Source organism: Phyllobates terribilis, unplaced genomic scaffold, assembly GCF_046119375.1.
Source record: "Phyllobates terribilis strain yellow unplaced genomic scaffold, ASM4611937v1 Scaffold_1__5_contigs__length_1240528914, whole genome shotgun sequence".
In the NCBI taxonomy this organism is placed as follows: domain Eukaryota; kingdom Metazoa; phylum Chordata; class Amphibia; order Anura; family Dendrobatidae; genus Phyllobates; species Phyllobates terribilis.
The window spans coordinates 140,875,177-140,895,533 of record NW_027362761.1 but is presented as its reverse complement, the minus strand read 5'-3'; the positions used below and the strand labels follow the sequence as shown (position 1 = coordinate 140,895,533).

At 43.4% G+C, this 20,357-nt stretch overlaps 1 protein-coding gene across 1 annotated transcript in view; it reads right to left on the bottom strand.

Moving 5' to 3' along the window:
• FREM1 (FRAS1 related extracellular matrix 1) overlaps positions 1–20,357 on the bottom strand; it is a 261,719-nt gene that overhangs the window by 24,950 nt on the left and 216,412 nt on the right. The window contains exon 31 of the mRNA XM_073667873.1: positions 19,436–19,641. Coding sequence (XP_073523974.1) covers positions 19,436–19,641 — 206 coding nt within the window. The remainder of the gene's footprint in view (positions 1–19,435; positions 19,642–20,357) is intronic.

Below are 20,357 nucleotides of genomic sequence, written 5' to 3'. Positions count from 1 at the left end.
CCCATTTAATTTAGGTGTATACATATAAATGGCCCACCCTGTACATATATATGTATAGTGTGTATATATACAGTGTATATATATATGTATATATATATATATATATATATACAGTACAGACCAAAAGTTTGGACACACCTCATTTAAAGATTTTTCTGTATTTTCATGACTTTGAAAATTGTACATTCACACTGAAGGCATCAAAACTATGAATTAACACATGTGTAATTATATACTTAACAAAAAAGTGTGAAACAACTGAAAATATGTCTTATATTCTAGGTTCTTCAAAGTAGCCACCTTTTGCTTTGATGACTGCTTTGCACACTCTTGGCATTCTCTTGATGAACTTCAAAAGGTAGTCACCGGAAATGGTCTTCCAACAATCTTGAAGGAGTTCCCAGAGATGCTTAGCACTTGTTGGCCCTTTTGCCTTCACTCTGCGGTCCAGCTCACCCCAAACCATCTCGATTGGGTTCAGGTCTGGTGACTGTGGAGGCCAGGTCACCTGGCGTAGCACCCCATCACTCTCCTTCTTGGTCAAATAGCCCTTACACAGCCTGGAGGTGTGTTTTGGGTCATTATCCTGTTGAAAAATAGATGATGGTCCAACTAAACGCAAACCAGATGGAATAGCATGCCTCTGCAAGGTGCTGTGGTAGCCATGCTGGTTCAGTATGCCTTCAATTTTGAATAAATCCCCAACAGTGTCACCAGCAAAGCACCCCCACACCATCACACCTCCTCCATGCTTCACGGTGGGAACCAGGCATGTAGAGTCCATCCATTCACCTTTTCTGCGTCGCACAAAGACACGGTGGTTGGAACCAAAGATCTCAAATTTGAACTCATCAGACCAAAGCACAGATTTCCACTGGTCTAATGTCCATTCCTTGTGGTCTTTAGCCCAAACAAGACTCTTCTGCTTGTTGCCTGTCCTTAGCAGTGGTTTCCTAGCAGCTATTTTACCATGAAGGCCTGCTGCACAAAGTCTCCTCTTAACAGTTGTTGTAGAGATGTGTCTGCTGCTAGAACTCTGTGTGGCATTGACCTGGTCTCTAATCTGAGCTGCTGTTAACCTGCGATTTCTGAGGCTGGTGACTCGGATAAACTTATCCTCAGAAGCAGAGGTGACTCTTGGTCTTCCTTTCCTGGGGCGGTCCTCATGTGAGCCAGTTTCTTTGTAGCGCTTGATGGTTTTTGCAACTGCACTTGGGGACACTTTCAAAGTTTGCCCAATTTTTCAGACTGACTGACCTTAATTTCTTAAAGTAATGATGGCCACTCGTTATTCTTTACTTAGCTGCTTTTTTCTTGCCATAATAGAAATTCTAACAGTCTATTCAGTAGGACTATCAGCTGTGTATCAACCAGACTTCTGCACAACACAACTGATGGTCCCATCCCCATTTATAAGGCAAGAAATCCCACTTATTAAACCTGACAGGGCACACCTGTGAAGTGAAAAACTTTTCCGGTGACTACCTCTTGAAGCTCATCAAGAGAATGCCAAGAGTGTGCAAAGCAGTCATCAAAGCAAAAGGTGGCTACTTTGAAGAACCTAGAATATAAGACATATTTTCAGTTGTTTCACACTTTTTTGTTAAGTATATAATTCCACATGTGTTAATTCATAGTTTTGATGCCTTCAGTGTGAACGTACAATTTTCATAGTCATGAAAATACAGAAAAATCTTTAAATGAGAAGGTGGGTCCAAACTTTTGGTCTGTACTATATATATATATATATATATATATATATATATATACATACAATTATATATATATACAATTATATATATATATATATATATATATATATATACAATTATATATATATATACAATTATATGAAAAAGTTTGGGCACCCCTATTAATCTTAAGCTTACTGTTTTCTTAAAATTGGTGTTTTTGCAACAGCTATTTCAGTTTGATATATGTAATAACTGTTGGACACAGTAATGTTTCTGCCTTGAAATGAGGTTTATTGTACTAACAGAAAATGTGCAATCTGCATTCAAACAAAATTTGACCGGTGCATAAGTATGGGCACCTCACCAGAAAAGTGACATTAATATTTAGTAGATCCTCCTTTTGCAAAAATAACAGCCTCTAGTCGCTTCCTGTAGCTTTTAATGAGTTCCTGGATCCTGGAAGAAGGTATTTTTGACCATTCCTCTTTACAAAACAATTCCAGTTCAGTTAAGTTTGATGGTCGCCGAGCATGGACAGCCCTCTTCAAATGATCCCACAGATGTTCAATGATATTCAGGTCTGGGGACTGGGATGGCCATTCCAGAACATTGTAATTGTTCCTCTGCATGAATGCCTGAGTAGATTTGAAGCGGTGTTTTGGATCATTGTCTTGCTGAAAGATCCATCCCCTGCGTAACTTCAACTTTATCACTGATTCTTGAACATTATTGTCAAGAATCTGCTGATACTGAGTGGAATCCATGCGTCCCTCAACTTAACCGGTGCCGGCATTGGCCACACAGCCCCAAAGCATGATGGAACCTCCACCAAATTTTACTGTGGGTAGCAAGTGTTTTTCTTGGAATGCTGTGTTTTTTTGCCGCCATGCATAACACCTTTTTGTATGACCAAACAACTCAATCTTGGTTTCATCAGTCCACAGGACCTTCTTACAAAAAGAAATTGGCTTCTCCAAATGTGCTTTTGCATACCTCAGCCGACTCTGTTTGTGGCGTGCTTGCAGAAACGGCTTCTTTCGCATCACTCTCCCATACAGCTTCTCCTTGTGCAAAGTGCGTTGTATAGTTGACCGATGCACAGTGACACCATCTGCAGCAAGTTGATGCTGCAGCTCTCTGGAGGTGGTCTGAGGATTGTCCTTGACTGATCTCACCATTCTTCTTCTCTGCCTTTCTAATGTTTTTCTTGGCCTGCCACTTCTGGCCTTAACAAGAACTGTCCCTGTGTTCTTCCATTTCCTTACTATGTTCCTCACAGTGGAATCTGACAGGTTAAATCTCTGAGACAGCTTTTTGTATCCTTCCCCTGAACAACTATGTTGAATAATCTTTGTTTTCAGATCATTTGACAGTTGTTTTGAGGAGATTCAAACAGGAGAACAACTTGCAAGTGGCCACTTTAAGTAGCTTTTCTCATGATTGCATACACCTGGCTATGAAGTTCCAAGCTCAATGAGGTTACAAAACCAAAAAAAGTGCTTTAGTAAGTCAGTAAAAAGTAGGTAGGAGTATTTAAAACAAGAAAATGATAAGGGTGCCCATACTTATGCACCTGTCAAATTTTGTTTGAATGCAGATTGCACATTTTCTGGTAGTACATTAAACCTCATTTCAAGGCAGAAACATTACTGTGTCCAACAGTTATTACATATATCAAACTGAAATAGCTGTTGCAAAAACACCAATTTTAAGAAAACATTAAGCTTAAGATTAATAGGGGTGCCCAAACTTTTTCATATAACTGTATATATGTATGTATATATATATATATATATGAGAGAGAGAGAGATTCATACTGAGGTAGAGAGTTTGGATTTACATGTTTTTAATCATGGAGTTATAATGTGTCAAATAAATTATTACTCTTTACATTTATACAGTGGTGGCCAAAAGTATTGGCACCCCTGCAATTCTGTCAGATAATACTCAGTTTCTTCCTGAAAATGATTGCAATCACAAATTCTTTGGTCTTATTATCTTCATTTAATTTGCTTGCAAGGAAAAACACAAAAAAGAAGGAAGCAAAAATCAAATCATTGATCATTTCACACAAAACTCCAAAAATGGGCCAGACAAAAGTATTGGCACCCTCAGCCTAATACTTGGTTGTACAACCTTTAGCCAAAATAACTGCGAACAACCGCTTCCGGTAACCATCAATGAGTTTCTTACAATGCTCTGCTGGAATTGTAGACCATTCTTCTTTGGCAAACTGCTCCAGGTCCCTGATATTTGAAGGGTGCCTTCTCCAAACTGCCATTTTGAGATCTCTCCACAGGTGTTCTATGGGATTCAGGTCTGGACTCATTGCTGGCCACCTTAGAAGTCTCCAGTGCTTTCTCTCAAACCATTTTATAGTGCTTTTGGAAGAGTGTTTTGGGTCATTGTCCTGCTGGAAGACGCATGACCTCTGAGGGAGACCCAGCTTTCTCACACTGGGCCCTACATTATGCTGCAAAATTTGTTGGTAGTCTTCAGACTTCATAATGACATGCACACGGTCAAGCAGTCCAGTGCTAGAGGCAGCAAAGCAATCCCAAAACATCAGGGAACCTCCGCCATGTTTTACTGTAGGGACCGTGTTCTTTTCTTTGAATGCCTCTTTTTTTTCCCTGTACACTCTATATTGATGCTTTTTCCCAAAAAGCTCTACTTTTGTCTCATCTTTTAGGCTTTCTCAGGTAAGTTTTGACAAACTCCAGCCTGGCTTTTTTATGTCTCGGGGTAAGAAGTGGGGTCTTCCTGAGTATCCTACCATACAGTCCCTTTTCATTCAGACGCCGACGGATAGTACGGGTTGACACTGTTGTACCCTTGGACTGCAGGGCAGCTTGAACTTGTTTGGATGTTAGTCGAGGTTCTTTATCCACCATCCGCACAATCTTGCGTTGAAATCTCTCGTCAATTTTTATTTTCCGGCCACATCTAGGGAGGTTAGCCACAGTGCCATGGGCTTTAAACTTCTTGAAGACACAGGAACATTCAGGTCTTTGGAGATGGACTTGTAGCCTTGAGATTGCTCATGCTTCCTCACAATTTGGTTTCTCAAGTCCTCAGACAGTTCTTTGGTCTTCTTTCTTTTCTCCATGCTCAATGTGGTACACACAAGAACACAGGACAGAGGTTGAGTCAACTTTAATCCATGTTAACTGGCTGCAAGTGTGATTTAGTTATTGCCAACACCTGTTAGGTGCCACAGGTAAGTTACAGGTGCTGTTAATTACACGAATTAAAGAAGCATCACATGATTTTTCAAACAGTGCCAATACTTTTGTCCACCCCCATTTTTAGGTTTGGTGTGGAATTATATCCAATTTGGCTTTAGAACAATTCTTTTTGTGTTTTTTCATTGAAGACAAATTAAATGAAGATAATAATACCAAAGAATTTGTGATTGCAATCATTTTCAGGAAGAAACTGAGTATTATCTGACAGAATTGCAGGGGTGCCAATACTTTTGGCCACCACTATAGGTGTGTACATGTTTCTGTATTTGCTTTCTTTCTTTTTTTATTTCTATCCTAAGGATAGATCATCAACATGGTGACCATGAAGATATTCTTTCTAAACTTCCCACATGCATACAATCTGACTTACTAGTAACAGTTTTCCATAATCTAACATACACAGATATATTCCTCCTCTTCAGAACTTCATTGTTGCAATTGTAGGTTTCTGCTCCTACTGTTACTAACTATGCCTGATGAAGAGACCTGAGTAGTCTCGAAAGCTTGCTATTTGTTACCATCTTTTCAGTTAGTCATTAAAAGGTATAATCACTGAGGACTCTCAAATCTTAATATTTTTCTAACTTTTTTGAATTATTCGAGGGCTCACTTTTACTCTATACAGTGGTTATGGCTAGAATCCCTGAGAGCTTTTGTGAGACATAATAGAGTTTAGATATACTATTGTCCATATTTTATTACACCTACAATAAGTATCAAGTATAAATAGATAGTCAGATTTACATTTGCAGGTTGTGCAAAACTAGAACTAGAATTAATGGTCTGTAAGACGCCAGCAGATTTACAACATTTGGGCGCCCTGTTTAACAGTAAACGGGCCCTTGTCATTAAGCGCCTAAGGCAATCTCCGATGTGTCTTTGGATAATTGGAAGTAATTTTACTCTTTGGGTGCTGGGCTTTCCAAATCATATTGCAACATTTAGGCATTATCTCATATAATTAGCATGTAAGTCAAGCATTTCCCCTGGGTCCCTATTAAAATAATTTAATACCAAGTTCCAGTCTCTGTGGAAATTGCATGTTGTGTCCAACTTTTACACTGCTATGAACACAGGATTAGTTTCCAGTATCCACTCTTATAGGTAATATTAATGCAATGCAGAGAATTTTGTACAAATTTACTGGAAAATTACAATTAGTTATACCCAATAACATATTTTTATTTAAAATATTTTTTGATGATTTACCTATGTAGCAGGGAGATCTGACCTCCAAAAATAAGTATCAACCTGATTGGAATGAGTAAAAATAGCAAAATAATGGACTTTTCAAATTTGTGGCAATGACACACAGCCGATGTTGCAGCGATGTGCCTTACATATTGATGTCGCTTTTGCAGCCAGCACTTTGCTTCCACTGTTACATTTGCTAGTGAACCAGGGATCACAACAGTCCTCCAGTGTCTCCGCAGAACAACGTTACCTGGACCCGGGCCCCACATCACTAATGCTGGAGTGTTCTGACATGCTTGTTCCGGCAATCAAGAATATAGTTAAGTGTGCTATGCATTTTGGGATTTTCCCTGATCTGAAAAAAGCAGCCTTCAAGCCTCCTTCTATGAACCTAGATGTAACAAACCTGTTTCTAACCTGCCCTTCCAGGAAAGTCATAGAAAAAGGTCATTGCTATCCAAGTAGGTGCCAGACTGTCAGGTGATTGTATCTATAACCCTTTTCAGTCTGTCTTCCGGGAAAAAAATATATAACACTAAATCATCACTTACACAAGAACTAAACAATCTACGCATGACAAGATATAGGAGTGAGTGGACCATCCTAATACTCTTAGATCTTACTGCAGAATTTCAAAGAGATAATCATGATATCTTAATACAAAGACTTAAATTGTTTGCCGAATTGGTGGCACAGTTCCTCAATGGTATCTATTGGCTCCTCATCCTCCCTACCAGTTCCCTGGAGTACCATACGGTTTAGTACTATCCCTAATGATTTTTCCATTTACGTTGTACAATTAAGCAAAATAATTGAAGACCACGGTCTGCGATACCAATGCTATTATGATGATACCCAATTATATCTGACATTCAAGCTGGGAGTTAGTGACCTACCCCACCTATCAATTTCTGCTTAGCTGATCTGCAAGAATGGATGAATGATAAATTGTAAAGCACTGCAGAATATGTTGGCGCTATATAAATAAAAAGATTATTATTATAATGACTGCTGGCTGAAACTGAACCCAGACAAAACTGGGGTTCTTTCGGTTAGAGGTCAGTGAATATCAGAAAAATGGCAACCTTATTCTCAGACACCTTTAGCCCTGGCAAACACTACCCTTAAAAGCTTTGATTCGGTATGTAATTTGTATGTAATATCAGCCATGATTAATTCCTCATTTTTTCATCTGAGGAATATTGCCAAAATTAAACATTTTATTAAAGCAGAAGACCTTTTAACACTAGTACATGCCATCATAACCAGCTATGTAGGTCTCCCAGACAAAGTAATACACCATCTTAAGTTATTTCAAAACCCTAACCTAGGTTTAACTTATCAACCTCTACATCCTCCAATAATACCAGTCCTCCTCACACTGCACTGGCTGCTGGTAAAGGGGAGATTAACTTTTAAAATTTGCCTAACTTTTAGTTAGGCCTGAGCTATGTGAAGGATCTACTGAAGACATACAGTCCTTACTAGTGTTGAGCCACCCCCGTAGTGTTCGAGTTCGGTTCGGTTCGTCGAACATCCGTGTGTTCGCCGAACTGTTCGTCGAACTGTTCGTCGAACACCTTCGAACACCGTTAAAACCAATGGCAGGCAAACAAAAACACATAGAAACACATAGAAAACACCTTCAAAGGTGTCCAAAAGCTGACAAACTGCTCAGAAGACACAACTAACACATGGAAAAGTGACAAGTACATATAGTCATGCGAAAAGAAAAGAGGTGGAGGAGTAAAAGGAGGGGGAGACACAGATATAGGCATGTCATGCCCTACTAAAATCCAAAAATTGAGAAGCCGACACGTTCAGTCCGCTCCTGCCCGTGCGGGTTTGTGCCAGAGCCGCGGTGAACCCTGACGGCCAGCCCCCCTCTCCCAATACTGGTGCCTGTCCGCTGGTGGGTCGAGCGAGCCCCCCTGTGGGGGAGGCAGCTCTAAGCTTTTTAATTTAAATTGTCTCTCTAATTTGAATGAATACACTTTAAATCCATTTACAAGGATCTATTGGAGGGCAAGTCTCATGCCAGCAGCCGCGTAATTCCAGCTCCAGTAGCGTCCACTAAAGCTGCTGCAGTTAAAAAGCTTTTATAAGGATCGAGCTCGGCTGTCCACCGCAAGGCATCCTACTGCCAGTCCCAGCCCCTATGCCTTGGGGTGCCTCCTCATGCTCTTCACTGAGTATCCCGTGGTCCCGAAGCATTTCCTTTGAAAAAATTAAGTGTCCAAACTACAGGTGGTGTAGCTTGCTTAACAGCCGGGATAATCCGCTGACTAGCAGACACTGCTACTAGGCACAAAGTATTTCCTGGGCTAGATGCAGTTAAAAATTTGTAATTAGATACTCTCGTTGGATGCTGAGAAAGCATTCCATAGAGTCTCCTGGCACGCCATATATGATTCTCTTAAAAAGCTTGGGGTAGGGGTCTAGGGGACCCTTTTATAGCCAAAATCACGGCCCTGTATCACAATACGTCACCTAGGCTGAAGATAAATGGAACTGTAGCACCCTGAGGGCTCGGTTGCTACAGAGGTATTGCACCTCACCCAGAGGTGTGATATCTCACACTCAGGTAAGGATGGAGTGTGGATCAGGACCCGACACCTGCATGCATTACACCACATTGCCGTGGGGCAGGGCGACCAATATGCCTCTGAGATGGGCACGACAGTCCCTGTCCCTGGCTGGAGTGGGGGGAGGGAACACTGAGGAAGGGGAACCCTGTAGTGCAGGAGCAGGGAGGAAGCAGTTCCTGGGTGCATTGAGAAGGGAGTATAAAAGGTGGGCACCATCTTAGTTCAGTGCAGAGAAGTCTGAGCAGAAGTGGCAGGGAGCAGGGGCTCTGCATGAGCTCTGCTCCGGAGGCGGGCCTAGTAACAGAGGCCCAGGCCTGGAAGAGGGAGAAGGAAGGAAGAGGAGTGGAGTAGGCTCCAGGAACGAGGAATGAAGGGATCCCAGGGGTGCGGACGGGCGAGTCGCCACCGCACGCCCGAATCCACCTGCGTGGAGGGGTCAGGCCAAAGGGGGAGACCGGTCCCCGAAACTAGTGGAGGCAGGAAACGACCCTCAGCTAGAAACCGGAGGCTGTGACATTTTATGTGGCGCAGCCCCTCGCTACACCCGCTAGGAAGGCACCACATAGGGTCAGGGAAACTGGCGCCAAGTTTACCAAGAGGAGGCCCGAGGCAGCCGGACAGAAGGGTTGGTAAGAAAGGCCAGACAAAGGACACACAAAGGGGGTCCTGTGAAGCGCTCCAAAGTTATCTGGGAGTTGTCTGAGCCCCTCACCTGGTGAGCACAGTACGACGTGGGCATCCGTTACCTGCAGACGTGGTCTGGATAATAAGAACTGTGAGTAAAGGCCCTGGACTGCATCACTGACTCCGTGTCGTTACTGCTGCTGCCCTGCACCATCACCCCCATCCTCCGCATACACTGCCCTGAGGCTATACTCCTCCCGTGGGGAGTTATGCTACGCTCTGCTGCACCCACAACACCAGCCTCAGCGGTCTGCCCTGCAGCGGCGGGTCACTCTGACCGCAATCCACGGGTGGCGTAGTCGGACATTTAAACATCAAAACCACATAAATAGTTCCGCCACTGGTTTGACCACCCTGAGCCACGGAACCGGGTCGCCGCCACGAAGACTACAACCACCAGCATCCACCAAAAAGGGTCCGGCTCCGTGTGTCCCAAGGCCCAGGGGGTGCATCAGAACATTTTCATCACCTTTCACAATCACCAATGGGACAAGGCAGGGATGTCCTCTGTCCCCTCTCTTATACATCCTAGTGACGGAGCACCTGCTCTCATCAATTTGCCATAACCCCAATATTAGGTGGATTGAGGTGGGAGGCACCGAGTACAAGTGCTCTCTATTTGCTGATGATGTCCTAGTGTATATCACTCAATCACATATATCCATCCATGCTGTTATGGCTGAAATAGATCACTTTGTTACATGGTCAAATTTTAAAATCAATGCAGCGAAGTCTGAGGCCCTCGATGTCTCCCTCCCCAAATCCATATAGGATTCCATCCAGTCCAACTTTCCCTTTGCCTGGCCCTCACAGGGTATCAAATACTTAGGAATTCCTATTCATAGAGACCTCTCCCATCTATGTTATCTTAATTTTGGGCCCTTTATTGAACAACTCCATACAGACCACGGTTGGCAAGTTAGAACTGTAAGATTCACTACGTGAACCACTGGTGTTTTGTGGAAAAGCACATGTACACTGTGTTCCAAATTATTATGCAAAAAGTGTTTAGGAGTGATAAGGGAAGAATTTGTTTGTTTGTCAGTTAAACTCATTGATGGTGATGTGTGTCAGGGCTCTTTATATCACTGTAAGCAATTGCAGACACCTGTGCTAATTAGTTTGGCAGGTGTGTCCAATGAAAGGCAAGACTACTTAAGAAGGCTGTCTCACATTATTAAGCAGCCTACATTTTCTGCCAAAATGGGAAAGAAAAAGGATGTGTCGGCTGCTGAGAAGCAACAAATTGTGGAGTGTTTAGGTCAAGGCATGACTACAATCAACATTGTGCGATGATCAGGATGAAGTGTCTTGGCAATCAAGAAGTATGTAGCTGATTCACAGTACACACGTGTGCGTGCTGATAAGGGCAAATTGAGGACTCTTTCCTACAGGCAATTACGTCAGGTTAAAAGAGCAGCGGCAAAAAAGCCTTGTCATAGCAGCAGACAAGTTTTTGAAGCTGCTGGTGCCTCCAACGTCCCCCGAACAACAAGATGCAGGGTCCTTCAGAGGTTTGCAGCTGTGCATACGCCATCCTGTCGACCTCCTCTATCCACTTCACACAAGCAGAAACGGCTCCAGTGGGCCAAACATTACATGAAGACTGATTTCAAAACTGTTTTGTTCACGGATGAGTGCCGTGCAGCGCTCGATGGTCCAGATGGATGGAGTGGAGGATGGCTGGTTGATGGACACCCCACGCAAACACGGCTACAGCGCCAACAAGGAGGAGGTGGAGTAATGTTTTGGGCTGGAATCTGGGGAGAGAGATTGTCGGCCCCTTTAGGATCCCTGAAGGCGCTAAAGATGAACTCCATAATGTATGTGGATTTTCTCAAACAGCACTTCTTGCCATGGTTCAAGAAGAAGAACCGTGTATTTCACAGCAAGATCATTTTTTTGCATGATAATGCACCATCTCATGCTGCACATAAAACATCTGCATCTCTGGCTGATATGGGCATAAAAGGGGACAAACTTATGGTGTGACCCCCATGCTCCCCTGACCTCTACCCCATTCAGAACCTCTGGAGCATCATCAAAAGGAGTGTCTATGATGGCGGGAGGCAGTTCACATCTAAGCAACAGCTCTGGGAGGGTATTCTGTCCTCATGCAAAACAATTGAAGCAGAAACCATCCAAAACCTGACAAATTCAATGGACGAGAGAGTTCAGAAGCTCCTTTCGAACAAGGGGTCCTATGTGAAAATGTAACATCACCTAGAATAAAGTTTTGAGTTGAAAACTGTTTGATTTCAGTTTCTAATAACCTGCTAATGTTTATAATTTCAAAAATGACCATTTTTTTGGCCTTTATTAAAATGAAAAGGTTGATCGAAAAGTTTGGGGGATCTAAGAGTGTGGCAACCCAGTAGTCATGATTACTTCGAATTCTGACAATATGAGGGTCATGTTGCAGGTAGTGCAGCAAGAAGGCACTTATGTGTCTTGCGCATCTCGGAGCCCCAAAATTATTTTCCGGGCTAGATGCAGCTAAAAATTATTATTAATTTTAAATCTGGTGGAGCTTAGTATAGATGGCCTAATAGGATCAGTGCTGCACACTGCTACAAAGCCCAAATTATTTTCCAGTCAAGATACAGATAAACATGATTAGTAATTTTAAATCTGGTGGAGCTTATTATAGATGGCCTAATAGAATCAGTGCTGCACACTGCTACAAAGCCCAAATTATTTTCCAGCCAAGATACAGATAAACATGATTAGTAATTTGAAAGCTTAAAACGGTTGGTAGGGTGATTTTAACCAATCATCAAGCTTTTACTCTCCCCAGGATGACACAGGGGTAGAAAAGTTGTTTCGGATCCATGATTTGTTCATCTTTATGAACGTGAGTCTGTCTACATTATCAGTGGAGAGCCGCGTGCGCTTATCTGTCAGCACACCACCAGCAGCGCTGAACACACGTTCAGACAGAACGCTGGCTGCGGGGCATGACAAGATCTCCAAGGCGTAAGTGGCTAGCTCCGGCCATCTATCCAGATTGGAAGCCCAAAAAGAGCAAAGGTCCAGTGACACAGTCATAGCTTCAATGTTTACTTGGAGATACTCCTGTACCATCGTCTCTAGGCGTTGACTATGTGTCAGACTTCTTGTCTCCTGTGGCCTTGCAAAGGATGGGCTAAAAAAGTGGTGAAATGATTCCGCAAAATTGATGTTACCAGCAGATACTGTGGTTCTGTTACGGTTTGAGTGCTGAACACTTGGCGGTCCCACGGTTGGCAAGTTGGAACTGTGAGATTCACTACGTGCACCACTGGTGTTTTGTGGAAAAGCACATGTAAGATTCTGCAACAGTCTCTGCTGATACTCCTGCATGCGTGCATCCCTTTCTATGGCAGCAATAATTTCTGCAAATTTACTTTTGTACCGGGGATCTAACAGTGTGGCAACCCAGTAGTCAGGATTATTTCTAATTCTCACAATTCGAGCGTCATGTTGCAGGTAGTGCAGCAAGAAGGCACTCATGTGTGTTGCGCATCCAGGAGCACCAAGTCCCTGTTGTGTTGGTGGCGAGGTAACAATCATGCTTCCTTCCTCTGTCCTCTCCCCCCAACCTCGCACAACAGAAATGTGATCAAGGTCTCCCTCATCTGATGAGTCTTCCATCAGTTCGTCCTCCACTTCTTCCTGGGCTCCTGCACCTTCCTCACTAGTTTGGCTGCTACCATGCGCCCTGGTAAAACCATCTCCCCCACCCTCACATGCCTGCCGCCTTGGTGCTGCCGACCGTCTGGACCTTGCAGATGTTAGCCCTTCCGCATACAACTCCTCCTCCTCTACTTCCTCCACCTCCTCTTGTGCCACCACCTGACTCCGAATTCTGTTTAACATGTGCTCCAGCATGTAAATCACCGGAATAGTCATGCTGATAATGGCATCGTCAGCACTAAACATCTTCGTCGCCATTTCAAAACTGTGCAGAAGGGTGCATAGGTCCCTGATCTGAGACCACTCCTCCAGCGTGATTTTCCCCACCTCTGGATCTCGTTGGCCCAGGCTATACGTCAGAACGTATTGCACCAGGGCTTGTCGGTGCTGCCACAATCGCTGCAACATGTGCAGAGTTGAATTCCACCGGGTAGGCACATCGCATTTTAGCCGGTGAAGTGGCAGGCCCAACGACTTCTGTAGAGATGTAAGTCGCTGAGCTGCGGGATGCGAACGGCGGAAGTGAGCACACAGCGACCATGCCCTCTGCAGAAGGCCATCTAGTCTGGGATAGTGGGCTAAAAATTGCTGGACAACCAGGTTCAACACGTGAGCCATACAAGGCACGTGTGTGACATTGCCCCGGCGAAGGGCCGCACCCAGGTTTGCAGCATTGTCGCACACGGCCTTCCCTGGTTTCAGGTCCAGTGGAGACAACCATTCATGAAATTGGTTCTCCAGAGCTGACCACAACTCCTCAGCTGTGTGACTCACATTTCCCAGACATTTCAAAGTAAAAACCGCCTGATGACGTTGAGCCCTACTGCCAGCATAGTAAGGAGGTGTGCAGGATCCCTTCTGCGCAGTTAGAAAGCTTGTGGCATGACCAGACAGGCTTTGGGTGCAGGTGGAAGACCGAGAGGAGGTTGAGGAGGCAGAAGCAGTGGAGGAACTTTGACATAAAGAGGATTGACGCACAACTCGTGGGGACGGCAAGACTTGGACAGCAGCCCCTTGTCCTGCTGTCACCATAGTTACCCAGTGCCCAGTCAGCGACATGTAACGCCCCTGTCCATGCCTACTCGTCCAAGTGTCTGTGGTGAAATGCACCCTGTCACACACAGAGTTTCTCAAAGAAGCGGTGATGTTGTGTGCGACATGCTGGTGGAGCGCAGGCACACCTTTCTTTGAGAAGTAGTGCCGACTGGGCATCTGGTACTGGGGCACTGCGATGGACATAAGGTCTCGAAAATCCTCTGTGTCCACCAGGCGGAAAGGCAGCATTTCTGTAGCCAAGAGCTTGCAGATGGTGAAATTCAACCTCTTAGCTTTCTCATGGCTAGGAGGAAATGGTCTTTTACTTGTCCACATCTGAGGGACCGAGGGCTGGCTATTGTGCTTAGACGGGGTTGATAAGGGTGTCCCCGGCAAACTGCCGGTCTGTGAGGAAGATGCAGGCGGACATGTTAGGTTGCCTTGATCCAAAGGTGGTGCTATCGATGTCGGACAGCGCTCAACACCAGCTGGTGTTACCACCTCCAAAGAAAATGATGACCTGCCAATCACGCTGGCTGTTGCGGGTAAAGAGGTGGCAGGTCTGCGCCCCAAAACAGGTGTGACTGCTGTCCCCCCAGTCACAGAGGATGAAGAGGCCGCGGATGCACAAGATATGGCAGACGGTGGTTGGCCCGGCCGGCTAGGCCACATTGTAGCACACTGAGCTTCCCACTGCAACTTATGCTTCATGTCCATATGCCGGTTCATGCATGAAGTACTCAAACTATGTATTTTTTGGCCTCTACTTAGCTTTTGCTGACAAATGTTACAGATAACACGAGTTGGGTCATCTTTATCGATCTGAAAAAATGGCCAGGCTATGCAAGGCTTAGCACCCATGCGACCTGAAGAGCCACCACGACTTGTGGTGAGAGGCAGAGTTGTGTTTGAGGATGCAGTTGTTGACGTGCTTCCAGTACTACGTCTCTGTCCAGGAAGGCGCAACCTGACCTCGTCGTCACTAGCATCTTTCTCCACCTCCTCTGCTGACCTCATCTCTTGGCTGACTTTGGGTTGACAGTAAGTGGGATCTCCAACCTCATCATCATCACCCTGTGCGTTATCACACCCATCGTCCTCAGAGCCAACCTGTTCCTGCCCTGACAAAAAACTAAAGTTGTCGCTCCAATCAGGTATTTGAGTCTCATCATCGTCTTCCTCATTGTCTCCACCAACAGGAGTTACAGTTTGGGAATGAGGGTCTACATTATGGTCAGAACCTTCTGCGTGTGGTCCTGGATCCGACTCATAAAGATTCTGGGCATCAGTGCAGATCATTTCCTCGTCTGGATTCACAGAAGCGCTGGAGTCGACCTCTGATTCCCAGGCTATAGTATGAGTAAACAGCTCTGCAGACTCAACCATCTGTTCTACCTCATACTCAGACGGGCAGCTGGAGATTTGGGAGCTGTGAGGAAGCAAGTGCGATTGGGGTGACACCTTTGAGGACTGGAGTATTTGTGATGTTGAAGTTGATGTGGAGGAGAGCCCACTTAAAGGAGCACTTGATATCCGTTGAAGCACCTGCTGTTTTTGTACCTCATCTGGAATTTGTAGCGATTGGCGTGGCCGTAAGAAAGGGATCTTATCACATTGTCCGCTAAAAGAAGTAGACATTTTAGTTTGGCTGGAAGATGGTCTTTCTTCTGCAGATGTTACTGTTGCTTTAACACCTACCCCACGGACACAACCTTTTTTCCCCTTCCCAACACGCCTATTCCCCTTTCCACCAGCAGCAGGCCTTTTTCCACTCATTTTGGTGGTTAACTAATTCACAATTCTGGAGTTGTTTGCACAAAAAAACAATGGATGGGAACCGAGCAGAGCTGAGTGGCCAAACTGTGGTATTAGGCCAAAACTATTGGCTGGGTTAGATGCAGAAAAAAATTATATTCAATTTGCAACCTGATGGAGGTCAGTATAGATGGACTAATAGAACAAGTCCCACACACAGCTAGAAGCCCAAATATTTTTTCAGAGGTAGATGCAGAAAAAAAATATATTCAGTTTGCAACCTGATGGAGGTCAGTATAGATGGACTAATAGAGAAAGTCCCACACACTGCTAGGAGGCCAAATATTTTTTCAGAGCTAGATGCAGATATAAATTATTTTTAATTTGCAACCTGATGGAGGTCAGTATAGATGGACTAATAGAGAAAGTCCCACATACTGCTAGAAGTCCAAATTATTTTTTCAGAGCTAGATGCAGAAAAAAATTATATTCAGTTTGCAACCTGATGGAGGTCAGTATAGATGGACTAATAGAACAAGTCCCACACACAGCTAGAAGGCCAAATATTTTTTCAGAGGTAGATGCAGATAAAAATTATTTTTAATTTGCAGCCTGATGGAGGTCAGTATAGATGGACTAATAGAGAAAGTCCCACACACTGCTAGAAGGCCAAATATTTTTTCAGAGCTAGATGCAGACAAAAAATTATTTTGAATTTGCAACCTGATGGAGGTCAGTATAGATGGACTAATAGAGAAAGTCCCACACACTGCTAGAAGGCCAAATATTTTTTCAGAGCTAGATGCAGACAAAAAATTATTTTTAATTTGCAACCTGATGGAGTTCAGTATAGATGGACTAATAGAACAAGTCCCACACACAGCTAGAAGCCCAAATATTTTTTCAGAGGTAGATGCAGAAAAAAATTATTTTTAATTTGCAACCTGATGGAGGTCAGTATAGATGGACTAATAGAGAAAGTCCCACACACTGCTAGAAGGCCAAATATTTTTTCAGAGCTAGATGCAGACAAAAAATTATTTTGAATTTGCAGCGTGATGGAGGTCAGTATAGATGGACTAATAGAGAAAGTCCCACACACTGCTAGAAGGCCAAATATTTTTTCAGAGCTAGATGCAGAAAAAAATTATATTCAATTTGCAACCTGATGGAGGTCAGTATAGATGGACTAATAGAATGATGCTATGCCCAAAAGATTTTACTTCACTAGGTGCAGTAAAAAAATTGGTATTCTATACACAGGTGGTATATCTTGCAACACAGATAGGCTACTCCACTGACTAACACACTCTGCAATAGGCCAAAAAGGATTAGCTTTGCTAGATTCAGCCAAATGCTGTGAAAAAAACTTGCACAGCACTGGCACAGACCTGCCTGGCAAAAACTGATAGGAACTGATGTAACCTAGTCCTGAAAAGGACTGCAATTACAATTAGTCTTTACTCCCACAATCTATCTATTTAAGAGCACAGACCTGCCTGATAAAAGTCGTAGGAAATGCTGTAACCTAGTCCTTAAAAGGACTGCAATCACAACTATTCCCTACTCCCAAGCTATCTGTAGATTTGTGCGAAAATTGGCTTGAAATTAAGAAGGTATAGCGCACACAGCAACAGCGGTGCCGTCTAACACGCAGCTGCAGCAGTGAGAAAATGGTGGCGACGGGGAAAATGGCTTGGTCTTATAGGGCAAGGACATGTGACATACACTGCCAATGACACATGCCCTTGCTTGTGTGAAAAAAAGCACTTCGCTCCGTGTGTGCACTGCTGATAGGCTGACAGATTGAACCTCCCCACTGTAAATGCGGGAAAGAGAAAAAAAAATGGAGATCTTCATTATTCCTGCAGAGATCCATCCCCTGCCCCTCCCCCCACCCCGCTGTACACTCAAACTGCGTATTAACATTAATTTTCATCATTACTGAGAAAAAATCCAGTTATGATTTTGGTGCACGAACAGTTATCGAACATAACCTCGAACAGCCGAATTTTTCTCAAATCGTTCGTGTTCGCCGAACGGCTCGAACACCGCCCAAAACAGCTCGAATTTGAGATTGGCGAACAGTTCAAGTCGAACAACGCTCATCTCTAGTCCTTACTGACCGCTCAGATCAGCAGGCAGGAATATTCTGTCCATACCCATGATCCGGCTTACACCCTTTGGAGGTTTTGTTACATAGCCCTCACTCTCTAGAACTCATTACCAGGATCAATCAGAGAAAAACCATCGCTGGACACAATTACATCAAGACTCAAGATGCACCTGTTCAGTTTGGTGCCTAAAGACAAATAACACCACCCGCTACAATGGACTTTACAGCAAACTGATTAATTTACTCTCCCCGACTCCAGTTTGAGTCCATGGTGAGAGAAGCACAATACAAGTGTTTTTGTTTGTTGTTGCCCATGTACGACAACTCATGGCAATGCCATCAATAAACAATGCGATGGTTCCGGCTGGCACAGAAACAGCACAGAGTTTAAATAGAAACACACAGCTAGAATTTTGAGCTTCATCAATTGTTAAAAGTGTTTCCTATCGGAGACACATTCATGGGATGTCATTAATGTCTGCTAGGCAAGGAACACAACCCTAAAAGGGGTTGCCCAAATTAATGAAAATGCTGCACATGAGCCACAATACTTGTAAAATAATGAACTAATATAAACCTACCATTCTTCCTCCTGAAATCTCCAGCTCTTCTTCTTCGATGCTACTATTTACAATGGCTGCAGATGTTAAAGCCCATATACCCCATGTGATGTCTGCAGCCACTGTCGGGCTTGAGTTGTCTCAGGACATATACCTCTAAGACTATTAATGAAATGCAGATGAAAATGGGCTACCTGGACAGTGACTTCTACAATCTAAATAAAAGCATTAAGGACATTGTGCTGAAACAGCCTTGGGGCAAGAACTGGGAGCATATTAGTTCATTATCTTACATATATTGATGGCTTTGTTTGGCTTTTTTTTTATCTTGGACAAGCCCTTTAATGTATTGAGAAAACAAGGACCTCCACCTAATGTCCCTATACAGCCTCCACAGCTGTCGCCGATCATGTGCCTCGCCCTACTATCTCTGGCATAAGACTATAGCTGGGAGTGAAAGGAGATGAGCAACCTCCGATAGCACTCTAAAGACAAAAGGGGAAGACAACACAAGGAAATAAAAACTTAGCTTTAGAAGAAACTCCAACAGGTCACACGGCCTCAAGACTCCAGGACGTGATGCTGCTTCAGCCAAGTTCCAAGTACAAATGAGTATAACTGGCCACGCCCACCTAGACACAACAGGTATATATACACCCAGACTAAAGGGAGGTAGTCGCTGGGTCCTAAACATAGCCTCCTATCTAGGCAGCTATCTGCATTGCCAAACGTGGAGACATCCTGCAAATCACTGCAGGGTGACTGTCTGTCACCTCTGACACACCCGTGACAATAAGGTACATTTCTTTGTAACTGCTGGCTTCAATAACTTTCAATGAGCACAAATGAAAAATTATGCAACTGCCACGGCTCAGATACCACTTACTGATTTTCCATTTCCAATAAGCCTGAGTCTTTTCTTTCCATTCTGTATAGGGCTAAATATATCTGGCACATCTCCTCTGATGACTCCTTCTGCCCCTTTTAAATTGAGAAGTGTAGGCTCTTCTAGGCCATGACTACATTGCAGACGTACTGACTTATTGGTGCAGTCTTTCCCAGTATTCTTCACTTTTCCTAAACGACAATTTCCTATTATAAAAATACAGCAAAAATAATTTAATTCAGCATAAATTGGAACTGATATGTATTATCAGTCACTAAAAGGTATATAAAAAAACATTCAGAAATATACTGCTGTGATAAACGGTTTTCGTCACAGGAATTTGATAATTAATTAGTACTGCTAAGTCATCCATATTATATCTCAACTCAATCCTGGAAATCAGCGATGAATTATCTGACACTCAAGGAATTTTACTGGAATGCCACATGATTTACATTAGATCTAGGGTAGGGACATCTTCCAATACTCCCACTTCTAGGTTAACCTCAACATTTATGTAGAACTTGTAAATGTGTTCCTAAACATTTAATCTTACTCCAACATTTAAAATGTAACCGTCCATTTTATTTTATTTTTTTTATAAATCAATAGTACACGTGAAAATAAGTAACTTTGTGTTATATATATAATCAAAGAAATCTTCTTTATCCTCCTGGACTGATCTTTCATTCTCAAAACGCTAAATTTACAGGTAAAACCTCTATTCAGTGAATGTAGTTTCCCATTACTGAGATAGGAGATGGCAGCTGGTGCTTAAGAGGGCCGAATCATCAAAGTTTTTACCTTTATAAAAGTGGTGTAAAAGGTTTTATAATGGATCAGCTCCGTCTAAATAGGTGGAGCTGGAGGGAGCATAGCTACGCCGCCCTTTGTCGAATTCATTAAATTTGCTGACGTTTTC